The sequence below is a fragment of the Myotis myotis genome, unplaced genomic scaffold, assembly GCF_014108235.1.
Source record: "Myotis myotis isolate mMyoMyo1 unplaced genomic scaffold, mMyoMyo1.p scaffold_m19_p_9, whole genome shotgun sequence".
In the NCBI taxonomy this organism is placed as follows: Eukaryota; Metazoa; Chordata; class Mammalia; order Chiroptera; family Vespertilionidae; genus Myotis; species Myotis myotis.
Genome location: NW_023416401.1, coordinates 63,570,516 through 63,595,935, shown reverse-complemented (window position 1 = coordinate 63,595,935; position 25,420 = coordinate 63,570,516). Strand labels below are relative to the sequence as shown.

The 25,420-nt window shown below is 46.6% G+C and overlaps 1 protein-coding gene across 4 annotated transcripts; it reads right to left on the bottom strand.

Moving 5' to 3' along the window:
- Positions 1–306: 306 nt before the first annotated feature.
- On the bottom strand, positions 307–25,412 carry VPS16 (VPS16 core subunit of CORVET and HOPS complexes). Of its 4 annotated transcripts, XR_004969992.1 has the most exons (25): positions 25,224–25,412; positions 8,003–8,091; positions 7,657–7,754; positions 7,440–7,568; positions 7,206–7,350; positions 6,965–7,080; positions 6,739–6,861; positions 6,569–6,624; positions 6,131–6,220; positions 5,941–6,035; positions 5,711–5,787; positions 4,914–5,045; positions 4,688–4,815; positions 4,500–4,535; positions 4,216–4,324; positions 3,922–4,056; positions 3,718–3,826; positions 3,531–3,628; positions 3,339–3,446; positions 2,941–3,018; positions 2,682–2,851; positions 2,511–2,607; positions 1,776–1,879; positions 1,423–1,661; positions 307–467 (listed from the first exon to the last, which is right to left on the bottom strand). XR_004969992.1 is itself a non-coding variant. In XM_036322445.1 (24 exons), exons 1-24 carry the CDS (start codon positions 25,274–25,276, stop codon positions 1,517–1,519), a joined length of 2,520 nt encoding a protein of 839 aa, XP_036178338.1. In that variant the 5' UTR covers positions 25,277–25,412; the 3' UTR covers positions 307–1,516. The 4 variants fall into 4 exon arrangements, 3 of the variants coding, with proteins under 3 accessions (XP_036178338.1, XP_036178339.1, XP_036178340.1); XM_036322445.1 differs by having other exon boundaries at positions 307–1,661; XM_036322446.1 differs by having other exon boundaries at positions 307–1,661; positions 4,688–4,797.
- Positions 25,413–25,420: the final 8 nt, after the last annotated feature.

The following is a 25,420-nucleotide window of genomic DNA, read 5'->3' as shown; positions in this document are numbered from 1 at the left end:
GGTGTGACTCCCAAAGCTCGGTTAGGGAAGGCAACACAGCTCTGCCTGACCCTCTTGGGACGCTGTCATGTTGGTAGGTACTGCAGGTTGTATGTGTTCTGACCAACAGCCCCAGCTAAGGTTCCAGCCAACAACAGGTTTCCACAGACTATTACCAAGACTTCAGGTGATTTCAGCCTTCAACTATCAAGTCACCTTCAACCTTTGTCTTCCAGCAGTTGCCCCAGACACTGTAGCAGACAAAGCATCCCTGTTTTACCTGTCCAAATTCCTGACCCTCGTGTAAGTAGTAAGCATAATAAATGGTTGTTTTACAACTTGATTTATATTTACTGGGAGGATTCTCACAAATTTACATTTACAAATCAGGTGGGGGAAGAAAAAGAAAGACCTTACTGGGCCTCTCACTCTGTGATGAGGCTTGCCCTCCTCTGGACTCTGGTTTCCTCCTCTGTCTTCCTTCTAGACTGAGGGGGTAACAAGAGGAAAAAGTTATGTCCTCAGTGTTGGGTTGGGGCACTGGGACATGAAGCCAAGGTACACTGGATTGCAAACTGAAGGCTAGAGAGAGGGTCACTAGAGGGCCAAGAAGGCGCTCCTACTGACTGCGGATGAAACCTCCTTCCCAGGTAGAGTGAAGCCAGTGTCTTGTTTGCAGGTCTTGGCAGAATTGCCAAAAGAATTCCATCCTTTTCTCTCCAGCTCAGAAACCACTCAGGAATTATCACCACTGTTTACAAACAGTGGTTGGGTCTCCAAAGACTCCTCCTCCAATCCCTACAATCTGCTGGCCACATTCCTCTCATTAGTCCTCCAATTCGCACTGCAGTGCAAACCAGTGCAAACCGGGGCCTTGATCAGGGTCCCCTGCTTACAAAGGGCCCAATTTTAGTTCCAGCTCTGAGTCATCCCTCCTGTTACCACAAACATCTAAGGAGAAGCTCTAAGACGCCCAAATGTCTAACATGGTTTCAAATCCATTTTGCCACATATTTTCTGTTACCAAACCTCCCTGGACCTAAAATTCCTCTTCTGTAAAATGGGGTTATGTTGCCTATCTCACAGGGCTGGCATGTGGAATAAATGAAATAATGGTCAAGTGTTTAGCATCCTTCTTGTGTATGTGTGTGTACAATGCTTCTCGGTATGGTTCTGGACGAACTGTTGCTTAAGTTTTGTGTCATCCCTTCCCATAATCTTTCTGGGGGCTAGGAGCTTGAGAGAGCTTTCCTTGGTAACTGTACAAAGGGGCAGGTCTCTTATAAAAATGTAGCTCCTTCTCCAGACCCACCACAACCATGGAGTTTTGCTGAGGTGTCTGTATGGTTCTGCCCCTAGCTTGCTGTTGCTTAGGTGGGACTGCATAAAGCACTCTAAAAGGTTCAACTTTATTTACAACCAGACCCCTGGCTCCCTTCCTACCCCAGCTCCTCAGCTTAGCTCCAGGGGAGAAGCTGAAGGAGTAGTGACTCTTCTGCCACGCTCAGGACCTGAAGAGACGTGCAGGGTGGGCCCCTCACTTCTTCTGGGCTTGTGCCCTGGCCCGCTGAATCTTGTCGGCTGTCGCCCCATCTGTGGCTCCAGTGCAGTGGGACAATACAAGGCTCAGCTCTGCCTCGTTCCGGCGCTCGATGGCCACGTCTGCAGCCTGAGCCACATCCCTATGGTTTGAGCAGGAGGGGAGATGGTGTTGGGCTGACCAAGGACACAAACCATGCCCCTCACCGTCCACTGGCTCAGCCACCTAGCACCCACAGGGGTCTCAGCCGACGCACCCAACAAGAAGCAAGGCCTTGACCTTCTGCTCGGGACCCACTCGGGAGGCGTACTTCTTTGCCTCGTATTTGTTGTGTTGCTTCATGCAGATCTCCACAAAGGGCTTAGAGAGGAAGGGGATAAAGGGAGAAGCTAAGGCAGAGCTCCCTTGTCATCTCTTATGAGCAAAACCCTAACTGGATACATTGTCCTTGTATATTTTATATCCTTCAGTGTCTGTAATCCCCTTACCCCTGCCCTGACACACGCCTGCAACAGGTGTGATCTCCACATTCTCAGGGCAGAAACAACTGAAATCAAAGATCTGTTAGAGCCCAGAGACCAATTATTTCCATGCACCCACTCCACCAGCCGCTGCTACCCTTCCACAACAGGTGTTTCCTGTCCTCCCAGGCCCTGTGTTTTCTCTCATGGCTGCCCCACCTACCTGCACCTCTGAACTGTCTGCCACAGAAAACAACCCCCCTCAAAATAGCCTCCACTGCCTGGCAGATATGTTTTCCCTGTCCCCCTCCACCCTCCACTCAAATTGGACTTTTCCTGGACATCTGCAGGCCGACTCAGGCCCATTCTCCTGTCTACCTGGCCCATGAACACGTGTACACAGAAAGCACCCATTATTTTCATCAGTCGAACAGATGTGCCAGTAGGTCATCAGCCTATCTCTAGGCCCGGTCCTCTTTCCCCAGGACTATCCTTCCTGTCAGGCGGTGGAGGGAGGGCCCCTGCCTCACCAGGTAGCCAATGGGTGATTTCTTGCTCTTAGAAAACTTCTCTAGTTCCTCCCAATCTTCCAGATCTGCCAGGGCAGTCAGCTTCAGCCACCAGAGCCTGTGGGGAAACTGGGCTTAGAGGTGCTGTAGGAGGGACAGGGATCCCAGGACCTTTTTGAAGCCCTCACCAACCTCTTGTCGGGGATGCGGAAGTCACGTGCCAGCTGCTCTGCACGCTTGTTGTGCCCACCAAGGATGAGGGTCGTGACTGTGTCATGTAGAGACAGGTCTAGGAACTGACCCCCCAGCTCATCTTCTAGGCGTCGCTGTAGCCGTAGGAGCCGCATTTGATCCTCTGTGGCCTGGGGACATGGATAAAGCAGGATGGAGAGGAGAGGGGCAAGGTGGGAAGACAAGGAGAAGAGGCAAGGGAGAAAAGAGTAGGCCAAACCTTGGCTGCAAACTCATTCTTGGCCTTGTAGAAGGCGTCGGCTGCTGTCTGCAGAGCTGCGACCCGCCCCTCAATACGCTATGAGGGCAAGAAGGGAAGCCTGAGCTCACAGCTCTAGAAATCTCAGCCCTCCCCACCCAGGATAGTTTTCTCCCTGATCCCTGTGCCAAGGGTCACCAGGACCAGCCTTACCCATTGGGTGAACCACTCTGGTGCCCCTAGTGGGAAGGCTAGTTCCTGTGGGACCAACCCTCATTCTGGCCTCATGTCTTCTCAGACTCTCCCTTAACAGTGAGGACCAGATGGGGTGTGTGCCAAATATGAGGCCTAGATACCTGGTGAAGGAACCAGACCAACAGCCCAGCCCACAGGCCCCACCCACCCTGTGGGCCTCAGACCTCCTCTGCAGCGTAGCTGGCTCGGATGTGGAAGCTGCCCAGCTCCTGGTGGTTGTCGTCCTGATTGTAAAGGTCCTTCAGCGTCTCTAGCTCCTGGTGCTTACAGAACTGGAGCCAGGGCAGGCAATCAGACAGTAAGAACAACTCAGGTGCTCAGGAGGCTCCAGGCCTACCGCTGCCCACTGCACACACCTGTCGGTACAAGCTCAGGGCCATGGGCTGGTTCCGAAGGGTCATGAAAAAATCTCCTCGGTTCAGCTCGTTCTTCAGGTGCAGCAACACCGTGAACACTACGGGACAATAAGGTGGGGTGGGGACTCCAGCAGTCCCTTGCTCAGCCCAGGGGCCCTGGCCTTGGCCTCACCCAAACCTTACTCACCCAAGTCAGTGTCCCCACTCTCGATGGCCTTGCTCAGTGCCAGTTTGCTCCTCTTCATTTTTAGGAGAAGAGGTACCTGCTCCCCAGAGCGAGGCTCATACTCCAGAAGCTATGGGGTGGGGAGGAAGACAGAGAGAGAAGGAGCTGGCCTGGGGGTCTTGGAAACCCAGGTCAGAGCATTTAGAAAGGGCTGGGCACCCACACCTTGATGGCAAGCTCTGTGCGGCCACAGCCATAGGCCCGAGCAGCAATGTCGGAGTAGGAGACACCAGGTGTGTCCCCCAGCTTCTGGTTAATGGCCCGAGCAACATCCTCATCAGACACGTCCTTCTGTTGTACCTACAGAGGGAGGGGGTGTTACACACACCTGGGTCTCACCCTTCACCCCACTTGCCCTCAATCAGAACCTGGCCCTTCAGCTCTACACTTCATATTTCCTACACCTCACCAGGGTGTGGAAGTCCCTATATGTTCCTGGACCCTGTGCTATATCCTCACCTTGTAGCAGGCCCAATGGGCCAGGATCCTGCTGACACCCTGCACTTCAGGAAGGCGCAAGTACTCGCATATCTGGATGGCCAGGGGGTAAAGCCTCCGCAACACAAGCCTGGTAAGGGTATGGGTGAGGTAGGGTAGAGAGTGAGCGCAGTGGCCACAGTCTGTACCTTGGGCCTCCTAGATCCCAAAGCAATGGGTCAGGAGCAGTGGCCACAAGAGCCCACCAGGGGCTGTAGTGCCTGTCCACTTAGTGCCCTCCTCCCACATCCTTGGGCTTACTGTACCTGTCTAGCAGCACCTGGATGGTGAGCTGCTTGTATCTGCATTTTACCTGGTTAAGGATCCAGCTGGTAAATAAGGCTTATTTGCTAAAGATCTTCAGGCAGTATCTCTTCCCCCTGTATCCCTGGCAACCCCACCCCCACCCCGCCACCCCTGGCTGTGAACACCCTTCTAGCAGGCTTGGGGATACTGGCTATAGGTGAGGGGGATCCCGATGTGATAATCCCGAATGGCATTGAGCACACGCAGGTCCTGACACATACGCACGAAGCCATCAGGTGGAAATCTGTCGAGGAAACACTTTCCGAAGGAAGCAGCCTTCAGAGAAGAATCAGAGGACAATAGAAGCGAGCTCCGCTCACACCAGCCCAACCCTGCCCAGTGCCCCTCCCACTAGCCCTGTAGTCCAAGCCAACCCTGAGCAGACTCTTCTGCATGTCTGGCCGGTGCTCATGTCCCGCAGCCTCAATGCACTGCTGCACGGCCTGGGTCAGCTGCCCCAGCTCCTGGATCTCCCGCAAGTACTCATCAGCTTTCTGGCTCTCTTTCTGGGGGAAGTGGGAATGCCAGGGATGGAACATCATGATGGAGAATACCCCCACATCTGGCCCCCCGTCCCTCTGGAATGTGGTTCAAATGAGCTGCAGAAGCTAGAACCCAAGCTACCTCAGCCCACTCAGTCTACCAAGGTGTTCAGTATTCCCCACAATTGCCTGTGAGAGGCCCTGAGACCTCTTTTATTTTATTTTATTTTTATTTTTATTGATTTCAGAGAGGAAGGGAGAGAGAGAGATGGAAACATCAATGATGAGAGATCAGCTGCCTCTTGCATGCCCCCTATTGGGGATCAAGCCTGCAACCTGGGCATGTGCCCGTGACCGGATTCGAACCCGGGACCCTTGAGTCCGCAGGCCAACACTCTAGCCACTGAGCTTAACCAGTTAGGGCGGCCCTTAGACCTCTTGATAGTAGCCCTGACTTGTGCCTGGGCTGGGGATAGTGGGGCCTCCCTGCCCCTCTCTATGACCACATGGAGGGCCCCATGTCACTTTAGTCCACCTGAGCTGGCTTTCTTCAGCCCAGCCTAGTGTCCTGCCTGGACCCCCTCTTCACAGGTGGCACCTGGCTGTACCCTCCCATGCCCAGGCAGGGGGCTGGGCCAATTAGGGGAAGGAAAACATTTTAGGGTTCAGGGAGAGGCCCAGGGCTTTACCTCATATTCCTTCTGGGCCTCTAACAGCAGTGCTCCGGGGGCCATTGAGGCAATTTTGAAGATCTCCTCGCTGGCCACTGGGGAAGAGATATGGTGAGTGTAGGAGGCAGGCAGGGAACCCTCAGCTCTCCCTCAAGGCTCTAATCCTACTCTGGAGCACTGCCCCACAGCAGCTGTGGTGCCAAGGTGCCCCCGCCCCAGGTCTTGTGGTGCCTTTGTGAGGGCCTCACCTGGAACCTCATGTAGGAACTCATGGATGCTGCGGGAGAAGATGCGGACCCCATCCAGCTCAGGTACCAGGTAGGAGTCCTCATCCAGCACAAACCTGAGCTTGGTCAAGGTTCCTAAGATGGGACGGGTCAGATGACCCCCCCCTTCCCCTCTCCTCTCCCATCCCCACAGGTAGCCCTTCAAGGATACTGGATGCTCTCAGGTGCATCACCCACCACCATCAGCCGCTTCTCCCAGGCCACCACAACAGCCCTCTCCTTGCTACGAGGACGGCTGCACCTGTGGACAGCACCACACATACATGTTTGAGACATACACCGGACGCCAGGTCCTCAGCCAAGTCTCTCACATCACTGCTTATTTATATCACTTTGCCTTGGGATAGTCCTGTGCATGATTCTTGCTCCTTATCCCATCCTCTGATTGACTTGAGGGCTTCTCTTTGACTCTGTGCTGTCAGCTCCAGCTGAGGCCCACAGCGGGCAGGGGTTCCCTTCCAGTGTGCACTGGCAGAGAAGGTATGATGCAAGCTCCACTTGGCGTGGCCAGTAGACAGGATGAATCAAAGTGTCCCAGGAAACAATGCTATATCCACCCTCACCCGCAGCATAAGATTCCCATCCTCACCAGACCATCTGCTTCGGGGGGGCCCGGATGTTGCAGTTGAACTCGCAGAGTTTTTCCTGAAAGGATGCAGGGAATGTCATGGTCCTGTCCAAGAGTTCAAGTTAAAAAGCCCCTTCTCTACCCAAATCCCTGGACAAGGCAAAATGCCCCTGTGTTTTCCCAGGACAAACCTTGAGTGAAGCTGTCCCCATCCAAATATAGCCTGTGTCTGTGAAGAGTGCCAAGTGTCGGTAGGTGAAAGAAACAGCCATCTGCAGGAAGCTGCTCACTCCTGGGGCCAGGCCAGGGGGTGTCTGGGGCAGGGCCAGGGAGGACACCCAAAGATACTAACTTCTCAGCGCCTTCTCCAGGCCTCCCCCAACCCTTCCATTTCACTCCCATTTCACAAGCCCTCACCACGGTGGAGCAGGTTGCATGGTCCAGGAGGTAAAGATCGGGCCCCACAGCCAGAAGAATGTGTGCCACTCGGTCCTGGCACAGTGTGGTCCAGCAGGAGGGGGCGCTCTGCAAACCTGTGGTCAGGCAAGAGGACAACCCCAGGATGACCAGAGCCCAAAGCTTCTGCCTCTGTGGATCCCGCAGTCTGGAAGCACATCTGTGGGCACTGAATGATTGTCTCGGGGGTGTCAGCGCTCACCTGGCACTTCTGGCATTCGGCGGAGTTTGAGGTCACCCACATTGGCACTGAGGGTGAAGCGGTGGGCCCCTGTGAGGATGGCCACTCCGGAACCAAACTCAGTATGGAAGATTCGAGCATCTAGAACCCTATTCTGGAGCACCTCCTGGGGAGAGGGACAAGTGGAGAGGGACCTTGAAAAAATCCTAGGGTCACAGACTCCATCCCTTTTCCCCAGCTTCCTGTGGCCCCTACATTGCCCATACTGAAGTGTCTCCGGAAGTCTCCATGAAGCCCATAAACCAGTACTACACCATCTTCCTGCACGCAGAGGAGCTCCTCTTCAGCTGACCAGCCCAGGGACACCACTGGCCCACTCTTCCACTGTAGAGGAGAAGAAGTTCATGAGACTATCTTGGGATGCAGAAGCACTGCCTGGCCCCCACCCTCAAGGCAGGCCAAGGGTGCTCACCAGCAGACTGGCCAGAGGCATGCCAGAAGCAGAGTAGATGTCAAGTACCGGCCGTACACTTGCAGCCTTCTCCTTCCGCCAGGGGTTCCTCAGCAGTGCTGCAGTTGGAGAAGAGACCTCCTGTCCTAGTTCACTAGTCCCAGCTCACGTGAAGCAGGCCTCACTCCTGCTCCTCAGGCCTACCATATGAAGCAGGCCTCACGAGAACCAGAATTAAAAGCATCTCAATTTGGGGGAAGGGTGGCATATGCCAGCGAGAACAACCCAACAATAAGACCCCTACGAATCAAGGACCTTGAGTTCATCCCATGGTCCCAGAGCATGCCGAGGCAGAGGGGTGACTTACCAATGGGGCCTCCATAAGGCGCAGCAGCCACCAGGCAGTCCCTGAGTTCCTCCTTCAGGTCCCAGTCCATGCTGTACAGCTCATATTTCCTGCCCACAGAAAGGTGAACAGAAATTAGCCTCCTCATGCCCATGCATCTAGATGAAGTGAGCCCCAGAGGAACCCCTAAAACCTCCATTTGTTCTCCACAGGAAACTTGAGGCCCCTCTAGGGATGGGGAGGGAAGGTGATGACTAGAAACAATATGCATGCTTAGGTGCAGCAGGCAAGGATGGGGTTCTTGGGCAAGTACACAAGGATGGCAGGAGCTCCTGGGACAGACAGGCTGTGTGGCCAATATCCAGGACACAACTGAGATAGGACTAGGGTGGGTGGCCGGCTTGAGTCTGTATTAGCAGGAAATAAAACCCTGCCAGAGGGTCTCTCAGGATGGAGAGCCTTTCTTCTATTTCTGATTTTTTTTTAAGAATAGTTTATTGAATTTTTTATTTATTTATTTTTAGTTTATTGATTTTTAAAGAGAGAGAAAGGAAGAAGGAGGGAGGGAGAGAGAGAAACATTAATATGGGAGCACAACATCGATCAGCTGCCTCCTGTATGACCCCCCTACTGGGGACTGAGCCCAGGAGCCCATAAGTCCACAATCAGGGCTTGTGCCTTTTTTTTTTTTTAAACATATATTTTATTGATTTTTTATAGAGAGGAAGGGAGAGAGATAGAGAGTTAGAAACATCGATGAGAGAGAAACATCGATCAGCTGCCTCCTGCACATCCCCCACTGGGGATGTGCCCGCAACCCAGGCACATGCCCTTGGCCGGAATCGAACCCGGGACCTCTCAGTCCGCAGGCCGACGCTCTATCCATTGAGCCAAACCGGTTTCGGCTTTTTTTTTTTTACAGGGCTTGTGCCCTTGACAGGGAATCAAACCAGCAACCTCTTAGTGCACAGGAAGACGCCCAACCCACTGAGCAACACTGACCAGGGCTATTTCTGGTTCGTAACACTGAGTCAGGTCATGGGCTTTATACCCGGGGTCCAGCTCAGCACTGGTTAAATAAAGAACTCAGTTTCAGAAGTACTGAGTTAGCAGTGCCTGAAAGAAACCCAAGAGGAGCTCTTCGGTGAGTCCAGAGCTGGGGAGAGTCCTGGGTTAGAGATGTCAACCTGTGAATGCTTGGCTTACAACAGGAAACTGAAATCACAAGCCAGCACAAGATGACTGCAATCTGAGATGTGTGAGGACAGTGTGTGCCGCATGAGAAGACAAAGTAGGAGGGGAGAAGGGAACAGAGGAGTAGGCACTATTCCAGGATGTCAAGGAAAATCGGTGGCTACGGAGAGTGCTTTGGCTGGTATCATTTCAGGAGCCTTCCCATTAAAGATCAGAAAGATGCTCACCATTACCGTCTTTCTATTTGACATTCTTCTTGGGGTTCTAGCCAAAATAATTTAAGAAAAAAACAAAACAAAACAGAGAAGTTTCTATTTTGGAAAAGGAGTGAGATTGTTACTATTTACAAATAATGTGATTGTCTACTTAGAAAATCCAAACCAGTCTATGGAACAATGAATAAAAGAGCTCAGTTGAGTGAGCAACAGAAGTCAATGTATTTTCTTTTTTAAAATATATTTTTATTGAAAAAAAATTTTTTAAGAGAGAGAGAGGAAGGGAGAGGGATAGAGAGATAGAAACATCGATGAGAGAGGAACGTCATCAATCGGCTTCCTCCTGCACGCCTCCTACTGGGGATCAAGACTGAAACCAAGCATGTTCCCTGACTGGGAATCAAACCGGTGATTTCTTAGTTCCTGGGTCAACACTCAACGGCTGAGCCAAACCAGCCGGGCAGAAGTCAATATATTTTCTACACCAATCAACTGTCTGTAACTATAGCAAGAACCAATTAGAAACGTAACTTTAAAAAGAGCCTGATCATGACAGCAATAAAACTATAAGGTACCCCAAAATAAACATAAAAAACATTTTTACAAAATCATATCAAAATTTACTCAAGGATATAGAAGACAGAAAATATTTTAAAATGATCTATAAATGCACAAGAATTTCAATAAAAATCACCCCCAATGTTTGGGGGGAAAGGAAGTCCAAACTGATTCTAGTTTGTCTGGAGGGAAAAGATAATCTGAAAAAGTAAATATTGGAAGATATTTAGAAACATTTGAAAATATGAGAACACATGTATATTAGATATCAAATATCTTCTATAATAATAAAAGTGCAATATGCTAATGAGACCAGATGTCCTTCCGGAAGACCTTCCGGACGAAGCCAGGGCTTCAAAGGAAGCCTGGGTTCTGGGTGCCAGAGAGAAGCAGGTGCCGGCAGCTAGCCAGGGGAATGAAGGCCTACTCTCACACGAATTTCGTGCATCAGGCCTCTAGTACTATATAAAGCTAAAGTTAATTAAACTTGTTTTGGCACAGGAATAAGCAAATAGATCAATGGAAGGGAACAGAATCCAGGAAAAGACCTGAGACTTGAACATGTAATAAAATTGGCATTTCAAGTAAGTGCAAAATGATACCTGAAATGAGACAATGGCCCATACAGGAAGACTCATAGTAAATACTATTTCATTACTTAATCTCTACAATAAAATATTTTCCAGATGGAATTCAAAATTTAAATGTTAAAAAAGAATGCCACATCAGAAAAAATCTTGGCTATTTTAACAATCTCAAAGTAGAAATGATTTCTAAGCATGACATAAAACCCAGAAGCCACAATGAAAAAGACCAACAAGCAGCCGAAACCGGTTTGGCTCAGTGGATAGAGCATCGGCCTGCAGACTGAAAGGTCCCAGATTCGATTCCGGTCAAGGGCGTGTACCTGGGTTGCGGGCACATCCCCAGTGGGAGATGTGCAGGAGGCAGCTGATCGATGTTTCTCTCTCATCGATGTTTCTGGCTTTCTATCTCTCTCCCTTCCTCTCTGTGAAAAATCAATAAAATATATTTAAAAAAAGAAAAAAAAGAAAAAGACCAACAAATAAAAACTAAGAACTTGCCCTGACCGGTTTGGCTCAGTGGATAGAGCGTTGGCCTGCAGACTGAAGGGTCCCGGGTTCGATTCCGGTCAAGGGCATGTACCTTGGTTGCGGGCACATCCCCAGTGGGGGGTGTGCAGGAGGCAGCTGGTAGATGTTTCTCTATCATCGATGTTTCTGACTCTCTATCCCTCTCCCTTCCTCTCTGTAAAAAATCAATAAAATATATTTTAAAAAAAAACAAAAACAAAACTAAGAACTTCTGTATACTTCTATGTAAAAAGGGGTAAAAACAACACATTTGCTTACATTTGAAAAAAAGAAACTTTGGTAAGATTTATAAGAATCTAGTAACAATGGTTACTTGTAGGTGAGGGGTGGAATTAGTTGAATAAGACCAGGGATAGGAATGAGACTTTGAGTTTTTAAACATTAACAGTTCTTTAATTTTTAAGAAATTTTTTTTTTAACTTACTGACTTGAGAGAGCAACATCGATTTGTTGTTCAACTTATTTATGTATTCATTGGCTAATTCTTTTTTTTTTAAATCCTCACCTAAGAAGTGAGGATATTTTTTTCATTGATTTTTAGAGAGTGGAGAGTGGAAGGGAGGGGGTGACGGTGGGAAGAGAGAGAGAGAAACATGGATATGAGAGAGACACATTGATTGGTTGCCTCCTGCATGTGCCCCAATGGGGATTTGGGAAGTGGGGGGACAGGACTCAAACCTGCAACCCAGGTATGCAGCCCTAATCAGAATCAAACCCAAGAGACCCTCTGGTGTGAAGGCCCATGCTCTAACCACTGACCCATGCTGGGCAGGACCATCGGCTTATTCTTCTATGTGCCCTGATCAGGGATTGAACCCACAACCGTGGCGTACTTGGCCGATGCTCTAACCAACTGAGCTACCTGGCAAGGGCCAATACTTATTTGTTAAGATAATTAACATTAAAAAACTTTTATACATTAAAAAATATCCATTAAAATAAAGCAGGAAGACAAACTATGGGAAAAATGTGATACACGTGAAGAGATATTTTCTTGCCAAAACCGGTTTGGCTCAGTGGATAGAGCGTCAGCCTGCAGACTGAAAGGTCCCAGGTTCGATTCCGGTCAAGGGCATGTACCTAGGTTGCGGGCATATCCCCAGTAGGAGATGTGCAGGAGGCAGCTGATTGATGTTTCTCTCTCATCGATGTTTCTAACTATCTCTCTCCCTTCCTCTCTGTAAAAAATCAATAAAATATATTTTTTTTTAAAAAAGAGATATTTTCTTAAAAAATACAAAAGGCTCTAATTAATTTTATTTTCTTTATTTTTTTATTAAATTTATTGGGGTGACATTAACAAAGTTACACAGGTTTCGGGTATACAATTCTACAACACATCATCTGTATATTTAGTATTATGCTTACCACCCAAGCCAAGTTTCCTTCTATCACCATTTATCTCCTCTTTACCTTCTAATTAAAATTTTTGAATGAAAATAAAACTAAAGTAGAAAGCTAGTCAAAAGCCATATCATACTACTTTATTGAAAACACTTTTCAAACTACACATAAAAATCTTGAAAAAATATAATCTAATATTTTTATAATGTGAACATGGAAAAGTCTTTTAGAGCAAGACACAAAACCCAGAAATTAACAAGGAAAAGATTTTATTACATGAAATAGCTATTCAACTTTTAAATATGTATACCCTCTGACTTACCAGTTTCCTTCCAAGAGCCTAACTTAGAAAACTACTTGTACAAGTGCACAAAGGTATGAATTCACTGCAGCACTATTTAAAATAGTTTCAGAAAATCCTGGAAAAACCTGCTTAAATGTTCATCAAAACAGGACTGGTTAAATAAACGATGGTATGCCCATTCTGGGCAATATCATGTGGCTATTAATAAGGTGGCTCTGGCCCTAGCCGGTGTTTTCAGTGGCTGGAGCATCAACCTGAGCACCAAAGGGTCTCGGGTTCAATTCCTGGTCAAGAGCATGTACCTGGGTTACAGGTTCAATCCCTGGCCCTGGTCGAGGCACGTGTGGGACACAACCAATCGATGTATCTCTTTCACATTGATGTTTCTCTCTCTTTCTCTCTTCCCTTTCCCTCTCTCCCTCCACTCTCTCTAAAAAGTAATGAAAAAATATCCTCAAGTAAGGATTAACAACAACAACAACAACAAAATAAGGTGACTGAGGGAACTAACATGAAATTATCTCCAACACATTGTTAAATAAAACATGTAAGCTGCTGCTCAGTATGAACTCATTTATGTAATAAAAACGGAGCACATATATTTTTCTTAAATGAAAAGGAAGCCCACTGCGTGGGAGAACATATTTGCCAAAGATACTACTTTTACTGATTTCAGAGAGGACGGGAGAGGGAGAGAAATAGAAACATCAATGATGAGAGAAAATCATTGATTAGCTGCCTCCTTCACACATCTACTGGGGATTGATCCCACAACCCGGACATGTGCCCTGACCAGTAATTGAACCGTGACCTTCTGGTTCATGGGTCGACACTCAACCACTGAGTGACACTGGCCAGGCTGAGCATATGTGTGTGTATATACACTGAGTGGCCAGATTATTATGACTGGCCAGATTATTATGACCACCCCATCAGTACAATGAAGTGGATTAGTTATGCAAATAATAATAATAATAAAACCTTGAGAGTATTTGCTTAGGAAGTTTTCAATATTCAGTATTTTTGGAAGTGTCAATGAAGTACTGATGGAGTGGTCATAATAATCTGGCCGGTCATAATAATCTGACCACTCAGTGTATGTGTGTGTGTGTGTATACACCTTTATATATATGTACACACATATGTATATTTTTACAAGCATATTTACATATAATCACATGAATGTATAAAAATACATAGAAAAACCGCTCAGAGGCCTCCACATTAAACCAGACAGCGGTCACTTTGGGGGAAGGTGGTGAGTGGGGGAAGGAGATAGGGGGACTTCCAATTTGTAGGCCATATACTTTTGTATTATTTGAATTTTTTACAATCCCATATGCCTTTCTTTTGACACTTTGTTACTAAAATCATGGGTGAAAATCTGATGGGAAAATAGAGCCACACAGACCTAGCATGCCAGTTATCAATTCATTGCTGCTCAGCTCCAAATTCACGCTTCAGTGTGTTATGTTTAAGGGACAGCATACATTTTTCCTTCACAGTGAGTAAGATGCTACACTTTCTCAGTAGAGGGCGCTGGAGGGACACTGAATGAGGAAGGGGTTCTACTGCTGCTTCCCGCAAGGCTTAGCCAGCAGCCAGGGTGTAAGATACGGGTGATCTGCCCCAGCCCTGCAACAACCTAGAAGGCTTGCCCAGCCTAGTGATCACCTTCCCACGGCTCCCTGGACAGATGCCACATTCCTGGCCTCCTGCCCAGGCTGTACTTCCTCTGCATGCCGAGATGCTTGGCCACTGGCTGTCCTGCCTGCCCACTTGAGCGTTTCCTCTGATCCCTTCTGCAAACCCATGCTCCCAGCCACTGGCTGTGGCTCACCTTAGACACTGTGTGTCCCAGGCTACCTGCTTGCACCAGCTACCCCAACACCCTTGCACACCCACAACCCTGACCACCAGTTGCAGCTCACCTATATTCCCTACCCCCTGAACCCCAGAGGGTTTCCTCTTTTTTTAATCCTCACCCAAGGATATCTTTTCTGTTTATTTCTAGAGAGAGTGGAAGGGAGGGAGAAGAGAAAGATGGAGGAGGGGGAGAGAAACATTTACATGAGACACATCCATTGGTTACCTCCTGCATGCTCCCCTACCTGAGCTGGGGAACCTGCAACCCGGGTACCTGCACTTGACCAGGAATTGAAACCGAGACCCTTCGGTCTGTGCTCTGACACTCCAACTACTGAGCCAATCTGGCCAAGGGCTGAGGGTTGCTTCTTTGCCTTCGTAGGAACTATGGACCAGCTATGGCCGGGCAAACCAGTGAACTTCTCTGCCATCTAGTGGGCTAAAACTATACGGGGTGGGGCAAAAGAACAGTTATGAGTATTCGAAACAATTTATTCCTGTATTATTATTTATTATTTTCCATTTGAACAACTGTAAATCTACTTTTGCCCCACCCTGTATTTTCTCTAATGAGGCCTAAACCCCAGCCTGGGAAGGGCCCCCCTTCTTAAGTTGTCATTCCTTGGGTACTCTCCTAGGCTACCATATAACATTTTCTTATCTCTTTACTCTTTTTTCACGGCTAATATAATAATTCCTTATATTTCTCAAACTTTCCCAGTTTAAGTCTCCTGACTGGACCCAGACTGATAAAGACTTCACTCTGAGAGTGGTCCCAAGAGACAGACCCCAAAGATGGGATTTGAGGATTAGTTTGGTCGTGTGCTTAAAGCTTGGGAACAGTGCTGAGCTCCCTGCCAATGGGAAATGGATATTAGTAACCCATTGCACCCAGTGACATCACAATTAATCCAGCCTGCAGTTTTCTGTGGTGACATGCCAAGTCAAACATATGCTTTGGGAGTGACTTCTGTGCCTGATTGTATGGCAGTAATAATGATTGTAAGGGCTGTGGTGTGGATGGATTGTTTTGAGTGCACTTGAACATTTACAAAGAGAAAATTACAAGCTTGAGTCTGTTAACTTTCAGTTCAAGTCATGGTCTGAGAAGCAGAAAGCGCCTAGAACAGCCCTAAAACAATCTCATAGTTATTACAGCCACACAGCTGTTACTGCTGAAAATCAAAAGCAAATTTTAATTACATGGATTGTTAAATTATAACAGTTGAATTCACCAACATGTCATTTCTCATGTGAACCTTAGGGCACTAGTAAGGAAAGAAAGGAATCCTGAAAACTGGAAGAAGATACCTGGTTAGACCCAGATGAAAACAACAATCCATGACAGAAGCTCTCCCACTGCAGACACAGCAGACTCTCATAGCTAGTTAGCCTGGAGGTCAAATCACCCCCGGTATTGCCGACAACAATCAAGGCTTAACTACAACAAGACTGCGCACAAAGACCACTAGGGGGTGCACCAAGAAAAGATAAAAAAATGCGGAGACAAAGAAACAGGACGCAAATGTCAGAAATGGAAGATATAGAGCTCAAAACCACACTTTTAAGGTCTCTCAAGATCTGTCTAGAAGCCGCCGATAAATGTAGTGAGATCCTCAAGAAATCTAATGAGACCCTCGATGTTGTGATAAAGAACCAACTAGAAATTAAGCATACACTGACTGAAATAAAGAATATTATACAGACACACAACAGCAGACCAGAGGAGCGCAAGAATCAAGTCAAAGATTCGAAATGCGAAGAAGCAAAAAACACCCAACTGGAAAAGCAAAATGAAAAAAGAATCCGAAAATACAAAGATAGTGTAAGGAGCCTCTGGGACAGCTTCAAGCGTACCAACATCAGAATTATAGGGGTGCCAGAAGATGAGAGAGAGCAAGATTTTGAAAACCTATTTGAAGAAATAATGACAGAAAACTTCCCCCATCTGGTGAAAGAAATAGACTTACAGGTCCAGGAAGCACAGAGAACCCCAAACAAAAGGAATCCAAAGAGGACCACACCAAGGCACATCATAATTAAAATGCCAAGAGCAAAAGATAAAGAGAGAATCTTAAAAGCAGCAAGAAAAAGAAACTCAGTTACCTACAAGGGAATACCCATACGACTGTCAGCTGATTTCTCAACAGAAACTTTGCAGGCCAGAAGGGAATGGCAAGAAATATTCAAAGTGATGAATACCAAGAACCTACAACCAAGATTACTTTATCCAGCAAAGCTATCATTCAGAACTGAAGGTCAGATAAAGAGCTTCACAGATAAGGAAAAGCTAAAGGAGTTCATCACCACCAAACCAGTATTATATGAAATGTTGAAAGGTATCCTTTAAGAAGAGGAAGAAGAAAAAGGTAAAGATACAAATTATGAACAACAAATATGCATCTATCAACAAGTGAATCTAAGAATCAAGTGAATAAATAATCTGGTGATCATAATAGAATCAGGGACATACAAAGGGAATGGACTGACTATTCTTGGGGGGGGAAAGGGGTGTGGGAGATGCGGGAAGAGATTGGACAAAAATCGTGCACCTATGGATGAGGACAGTGGGTGGGGAGTGAGGGCGGAGGGTGGGGCGGGAACTGGGAGGAGGGGAGTTATAGGGGGAAAAAAAGAGGAACAAATGTAATAATCTGAACAATAAAGATTTAATTAAAAAAAGAAAAGAAAAGAAAACAACAATCCTGAACCCCTAGTTCATTCTGAGTCTTCCTTACTAGTAGAAGTAGCTTGCACTCCTATGTCTGAGGAGACTTACCTCCTTCTGCTTGAAAACCTTTTGATGACCTCAATTGGGGTAGAAGTCTTGGGAGCCTCCCTCCCCAAGGCTGACCTAGCTAACACTACTGCTCTGTGGCTAACCTGTCAACAGCAGAGACCACGAGGACCAACCTGCAAGTTGATTACACTGGACCTCTTCCACCGTGAAGGGGGAACGACTTGTCCTCACTGGAATACAGACACATTCTGGATGTGGATTTGTCTTCCCTACCTGTAATGCCTTTGTCAGCACCCACCATCGGTGGGATTACAGAATGCCTTATCTAATGGTGTGACATTCTGCAAAGCATTACATCTAATCAAGCAAGGATCTCATTTCACAAAAAAGAAAGCATCAGTGGGCTCGGGTCCATGAGGTCAATTAGTCTTACCAAATACCCCAGCACCAGAAGTGGCTGGCCTAAACTCACTGACAACTCAGTTATAGCACCAACTGGGAGCCAGTATCCTGAAAGGGCTCTATCTTACAGGATGCAACTTGTGCTTTGCATCAGAGGCTATTACATGGTGCTGTTTCCTCTAGAGCGGTGGTTCTCAACCTTGGCTGCACATTAGAATCACCTGGGAATCTTTTTAAAATCCTGATTTCTGGGCCTCATCCTCCGGAAATTCTGTTTCTTTGTTATGTTACCCCATAACAAAGAAACAGAATTATGTTACCCCATAACAAAGAAACAGAATTATGTTACCCCATAACAAAGAAACAGAATTATGTTACCCCATAACAAAGAAACAGAATTATGTTACCCCATAACAAAGAAACAGAATTTCCGGAGGATGAGGCCCAGAAATCAGGATTTTAAAAAGATTCCCAGGTGATTCTAATGTGCAGCCAAGGTTGAGAACCACCGCTCTAGAGTCAGAATCAAGGGATGGAAGTGAGAGTGGCTCGCTCTTCTCATTATTACACCTACTGACTCTTACAAACATGTTGCTTCCAGTTCCATAACTTTGAGATCTCTTGGTTTGGAGAGGTTAGTCTCCATGGGGAGAATGTTTCCACCAGGAGATACAACAATAAATTCACTGAATTGGAAGGTAAGAGTGCCGCCTTGCCATTCTGGGCTCCTTAAGCCACTGAACCAACAGGCTTAAGAAAATGGTGTTAATTTACTGGCTGAAGTGATTATCCTGATTACCAAGGGGAAATTGAGTTGCTGCTACATAACGGAGGCAAGAAGGACTATGTCTGACACCCAGGGGATCCCCTGCGGCACCTCTTAGTACTTCTGTACCTGATCATAAAGTTTAACGAAAAACCTCAGCAACCAAAGAAAGCAGAATGACTGAAATGAAGGTTTGGGTCACTCCATTATGTAAAGAACCGAGCATCAGTGGGCTCAGGTCCATGAGGTCAATTAGTCTTACCCAAATACCCCATCACCAGAAGTGGCTGGCCTTAACAGTCATTATATCTATCACTGTATTAATTTCTCCTTCAGTCCCACTGAATATTCGTGTTACCCAAAAATGAAATTGTAAAGTTAACCTCCAATTATTTGTGTGTAAATAAAAAATGGAGAGGAGGTTCTGGCTGAGGACAAGAAATGGCAGTTGAAGGAAGCCATAGATAACAACTACAATCTCATGACCAATTACAGAAATGAAGCCTATAGTCACTGTGCACATTTTCTTCATGCCTGTTATATGCATGTGTTTATATGTATACACTAGCCATTATCTTCTCTCTCCTTCTCATTTTTTATTTACACACAAATAATTGGAGGTTAACTTTACAATTTCATTTTTGGGTAACACGAATATTCAGTGGGACTGAAGGAGAAATTAATATAGTGATAGATATAATGACTGTTAAGATTGTTTTCTCAATTTTGGGAAAGAGTATTTACTTGTAAGAAGAATAGTGGTAGCTTTGTTAGCAAAAATATAGACTTTTGTTGTTATGAGGAAGTTCGAAAATGTATAGAGGGTGCATATGGAGCTAAGTAGTTACCAATTTATCTGTCAACTCCAAATTTACCCTTCAATACGTGCTGCTCGTGAACTAGATGTTAGCTTTTCTCAGTAGAGGGCAGTGTAGGGACACTGCAGGAGGAGGGAACTCTGTTTCCAGCAGCAGCAAGGTCAGTCAGCAGTGTGGGTATGAGGCCACCTGGTGATGCTCTGCCTCAACCATACACCCAGAACAAACAATCCCTTGATAACCTCACAGCCGTGGCCTAGACTGGGGTCCATCTTCCTGTGGCTCTCTCCACACAGACAGTGCATGCTTCAGGTCTCCCACTCACATTGGTGCTCTCACTCTCTGTGCAACCCCAGGAACCTGGCCACCAGCTATGGCTCATCTGTGTCAAGGAGGGCTGCTTCCTGCTTGTATAGTGACTATGGACCAGCTCTGGCCCTGGCAAACCAACAATCTTCTCCACTATCCAGTGGGCTGCAACTATACATTTCCCATCGAGGTTGGAACACCAATTAGGGAGGGTACTTCCATCTCCTTCTAAGTCTGTCCTTCCTTTCTCCTCAGCCCTAGGGGAGGACAGAGTTTTATCTTATAGTTACTTTGTTATCACAGTTTAAGAGTTCTTTATATGAAACTTCACCTATTTAGTCAGTCCTTGCTGTCTCCTGATTAGACTCATACTGATGCAACCAGTGTACCATCCCACAATCCACTTGCTTGTTACAAAGGGGGACATATGACTTTACAATGAAGGATCTGCCATCACCATCCTAACCCCCTTGTTAATGTCAACATCCTTCACAGCAGACAACCCAATATAATGATGACTCTAGATGTGATGCAGCACAAACACCATGTCATTGCCTACAAAGCATTTCTGCCGAAAATGTTCAACTAGAATCTAATCCAGTGATCCACTATGGTGTGAGAATAGATGATCCCCAGCTCTGGCTCAGTTGGTTGAGCATTTTCTCATGCACCCAGGGATTGCTGGATCGATTCCCAGTCAGAACACAAGTCGGGGTTGTAGGCTCGATCCCTGGTAGGGAGCACGCAGGAGGCAGCCAATCGATGGTTCTCTCTCATCAATATTTCCTCTCTCTCACCCTTCCTCACTCTCTTTAAAATCAACTAAAACATTGAAGAAAAAATATATGACCTCCAGGCTGGGTTGACAAACAACTGGGAATGAAGAAGCAGATTACATCTGGCCTTGGGGAATAATCTATTAATTACAAAATTTCTAGACCCTAAAGAGAATCCATCATCATCCCTGAAATCCCTTGACTCCTACCTCTTTCAAAAACAAATACTGCCCTGGCCTGTGTTTCTCAATGATTAGTGTCATCCCATGTACTGAAGGGTAGAAGGTTCGATTCCAAGTGAAGGGCATGTACCTGGGTTGTAGGTTGTTTTTTTTTTTTTTAAATGTTTTTTTTTAAAAATATATTTTATTGATTTTTTACAGAGAGGAAGGGAGAGAGATAGAGAGTTAGAAACATCGATGAGAGAGAAACATCAATCAGTTGCCTCCTGCACATCTCCTACTGGGGATATGCCCGCAACCCAGGTACATGCCCTTGCCCGGAATCGAACCTGGGACCTTTCAGTCCGCAGGCCGACGCTCTATCCACTGAGCCAAACCGGTTTCGGCCCTGGGTTGTAGGTTTGATCCCCGACACCAGTCAGGGCGAATGTGGAGGCAACTAATCAATGTGTCTCTCTCACATTGATGTTTCTCTGTCTCTTTCTCCCTCTCTCCCCCACTCCTGCCTCCCTTCCACTCTCTAAAAATCAATGGAAAAAATATCCTTGGGTGAGGATTAACAAACAAACAAAAAAAAAAACCAAACCAAAAAAACAAACACAAATACTACTGAAGAACACTTGTACACTGTTGCTGGAAATGTAAAATGATTCAGCTACCACAGACAACAGTATGACAGTTCCTAAAAATATTAAACAGAATTACCATAGGATCTAACTACTCCATTTCTGGGTATATATCCAATAAAATTGATAACAGGGTCTTGAAGGGCTATTTTTACACTACTGTTCATAGTAGCATTATTCACAACAGCTGCGACGTAAAAGTAACTTAAGTGTCCATTAAAGGATGAACAGAGAAGGAAAATGAGATATACTTACAATGGACTTAACAAGAAAGGTAATTCTGATACATTCTAGTGTCGTGGATGAACCTTGAGAACAGTATGTTAAGTGAAATAAGCCAGTCACAAAGCAGCAAATACTGTATGATTCTACTTATATGACCTATCTAGAGTAGTCAATTTCATAAAAACAGAAAATGGCATAATGATGGTTGGCAGGGATGGGGGAGGGGGAAATGAGGAATTATTATTTAATGGGTATAGAGGTTCAGTTTTTCAAGATGAAAAATTTTGGGGGAGTGGTTGCACAACAATGTGAAAATACCTAACACTACCAGATTGTACTTTTGCATGAATAAGATAGTAATTTCTTTTATCATATGTGTTTAACTACAAGTTTTAAAATGTTTATCTTTATATGTGCAAAAAAGAAAACAACCCCAAACACACAAACTCCAAAAAAATCTGCTAAAATAGTCTACTTCTAAGAAGAGTTTCAGAAATATACAGGGTTTGGCAAAAGTAAGTTTATAGTTGTTCATATGGAAAAATATATAATCCTATCCTATATAATAAAAGCCTAATATGCAAAGTGTCCAGTTGTCCGTTCAACCAATCAAAGTGTAATATGCTAAGGATATGCTAAGGTTGCTCAACCGCTCACTATGATGTGTACTGACCACCAGGGGGCAGACAGTTGACCGGTCAACCAGTTGCTATGATGTGCACTGACCATGTGCTCCAACCAGTAGGTTAGCTTGCTGCTGGGGTCCATTGATCGGGACTGAGCAAGACAGGCCGTACACACCCTGGAGCCCTCCCGTGGTCTCTCCCCGGCCGGCCAACCTCCCACGTCCCTCCCTGATCCCGATGGTGCACTGATGGGGTCCCTCAGTCTGGCCTGCACCCTCTCGCAATCCGGAACCCCTCGGGGGATGTCGGAGAGCCAGTTTCGGCCCAATCCTGCAGGCCAGGCTGAGGGACTCCACTGCTGCATGAATTTGTGCACCGGGCCTCTAGTACAAGAATAAACTCTGTTATTATATGCTGTCTTAGAACCCTATATCCTGCCTTTACAGTGATTATGACCAAACAAATACTGAGTCATTAGTGTTTATCAACAGTCTCCCCTGCTAGCTGTAAGTTCTATGAGGGGAGACAGGGCCCATGTCTTTTCTTTGGTTGATACATTCAGCCTGGCAGAGGGTTGAGCAAAATTAATTAATAGGATTATCCCAAATTGGGTTTCTAGGATAAAAACAGCTAAAATTCTGAAGCCCCATAGAATTAATCATCATTCCCTCTCCTTGCCTTTTCCAATTAGTAAGTTTTCCAGAACACCACCTCCAAAGAAAAAGAATCCTATCCTATAGATAGGACTCAAAAATGCTCTGCCTGCCACCTGTTTATCATTCATTCATTTCACTCGAACATGTAGTAAGCTATACACAAATACAGATAAATACCAAGTATCTGCACTTAAAGCATTTCCACTCTGGTGGAGAAGCTAGGAAATACTATTTTATTTTCCTGTAAAAACCAACCAAACCAACCTATGCTTTAGCACAGGTTCTAGAATAAGGCTGGGTTCAAATCCTCACCCCACTACTGACTAGCTGTGTAACCTGGTCACCTAACCTCTCTGTGTCTCAGTTTCCTCATCAGTAATACGGTGTTAATAATGATACCTAAAAAAAATAAATAATAATGATACCTAAAAACAAACAAAAAAACCCAAACAACAATAATGATTATCAATTTCGTGGGATTGTGAGACAAATTGATAATCATTTGTCTGCTAAGTACAGACAAAAGTACTTAGCAAAGTGTATAGTACATAGAAAGGCACAACTGCTGTTAGCCCAAATGATAATAGCTCCAGCTGAAACCGGTTTGGCTCAGTGGATAGAGCGTCGGCCTGCAGACTAAAAGGTCCCAGGTTCGATTCAGGTCAAGGGCATGTACCTTGGTTGCGGGCACATCCCCAGTGGGGAGTGTGCAGGAGGCAGCTGGTCGATGTTTCTCTCTCATCGATGTTTCTAACTCTCTATCTCTCTCCTGTCCTCTCTGTAGAAACTCAATAAAATATATTTAAAAAAAATATATAGCTCCACAGCAAGGCTTAGACTTCTACTCCTTTCTGCAGTACAGCACAGACAGGTAAACATGGGCTAGCCACGCAGGTCAACATTTCCACTTCCTGGTGCATCAACAAAGCTAAAACTTCATATCATAAATAGGAGTTCTGTAATAATGAGGCCATTATTTTTAGTACTCTCCTATTTAACAAGCCTGCATAGGCAACATATATTTTCAAAAGTAATACAAGTTAATATTTTCAAAAGTGTATGGCTGTGTTGTTGTAGACACTAAATTTCATGCCAACTACATCCCTTCTCCACAAAAATAGATATTATTTCCTCACTTTACCGATTTTAACTTTTGCATTTTTTCCCCATATTGTAGAAACATACTTATTAGAAATAACAAATGCAACGGAGGTCTAAAAATTGCCACAAGGCATTTGTCTCTCTTAAGGGCAACATGGTGTCTTTTATTGATATAAGACCCCAAGGAGATGTCTTTGTGATCTTTAGTTGCAATCAATAAAGTGTTTTTTAAAAAAACTTTATTGGGCAACTACTTACTACATAGCAGGCACTGTTCTAAATAAGCACTGGAGATAAAGAGATGTAAGAAATATGCTCTCAGCCCTCAAGGAACTTGGTTTGGCAGAAGAAACCTACTATACAAACATGGCCCTACTGTGTCATACACAGCAGATCCGGGCACTGGGTCCAAAGGAAGGTCAGCTGTCTCTACTGGGTTGGGTCAGGGAAGAGAACAGAAAGGACCCTTGAACTAAGTCCTAAAGGATGAGCAAGAATGGTCCAGACAGATAAATAATGAAGGACATGGCAGCGCCCACAGAAGGAACTGCAGGCTGGGGCAAACACAGGGAGCCATGAAACCTCACAATAGACTGGGGTCCTGTTCTGTGCAACCGAACACAAAGCTTGGGTACAAGAGGGCAAATGAAGTTGGAGAGATCAACAGGAGCCGACTTGTGGACCAGGGGTGGGCAAACTTTTTGACTCGAGGGCCACAATGGGTTCTTAAACTGGACCGGAGGGCCGGAACAAAAGCATGGATGGAGTGTTTGTGTGAACTCATATAAATTCAAAGTAAACAGCATTACATAAAAGGGTATGGTCTTTTTTTTCAATAGTTTTATTCATTTCAAACGGGCCGGATCCGTAGTTTGCCCACGGCTGAACCGAGAGTCGTCTGCACCAAGGATAATGATGTAAACAATGTACGCTTTAGAAAGATGAGTGGGCTCTACGACTCCCACGAGGGGGCTGTCCTGAGCTGGGGGTCCCAACTCGCGCAGCCCCGGATCCACGGACGACTGGTCCCCTTCTCCCCGCCTTGGTCAGCACTGCTCCCCCGCCCGCCGCGCGCCCCTCCGCCTCCCGGCGCGCCCCTGCGGTCTGGCTTCAGCAGGACCTCCGGGCAGGAGACTGGGCACGCGCTATCACCCGGCGGCCTCCTCCAACGGGACCGGAGCATCATTCCGGAGGCTGGCAGACCTGGGCTTCAGCGCTGGGCTCGGCCCCTACTTGTGTGACCACTAGGCTTGCCTCAGTTTCCGTGCGTTCAGTGGCAGACGCCGGGGGAGAGCCGGCGAGGGGCGGACCCCAGCGCCGAGTGACGGGGTCGCGCGCGGCGGGCTCCGCCCCGACTGGAGCCGGCGGGAGAGCGGGGTAAGCCAGGCCGTGGGTGGGTGGGAGGGCGGGGCGGCTCACCGGTAAAAGGCAGAGTCCCCGAGCGGGTTCCAGTTCGCCGTGTAGCAGTCCATGGCTGGTGCAGGGGGCTGCGGGGCAGCGCTGAAGGGACTCCTACCTAGCCAGGGCTCCGGGCCGGCACTTCCGCTTCCGCCCTCCCGGGTCACGTGGCGAGGCCGCCGCCACTGCCTGGAGCGCTCTGGGCAGCTGCGTTCGGC

Bases quoted from the DNA above. Each gene is read 5' to 3' on its own strand.
- VPS16 (XM_036322445.1), bottom strand. From the start codon at position 25,276: ATGGACTGCTACACGGCGAACTGGAACCCGCTCGGGGACTCTGCCTTT. The intron at 5,046-5,710 runs GTAAAGCCCTGG...CACTTCCCCCAG, and splicing joins AGGCCCAGAAGGAATATGAG to AAAGAGAGCCAGAAAGCTGA. The intron at 3,019-3,338 runs GTCTGAGGCCCA...TTGCCCTCATAG, and splicing joins CCAGCTACGCTGCAGAGGAG to CGTATTGAGGGGCGGGTCGC.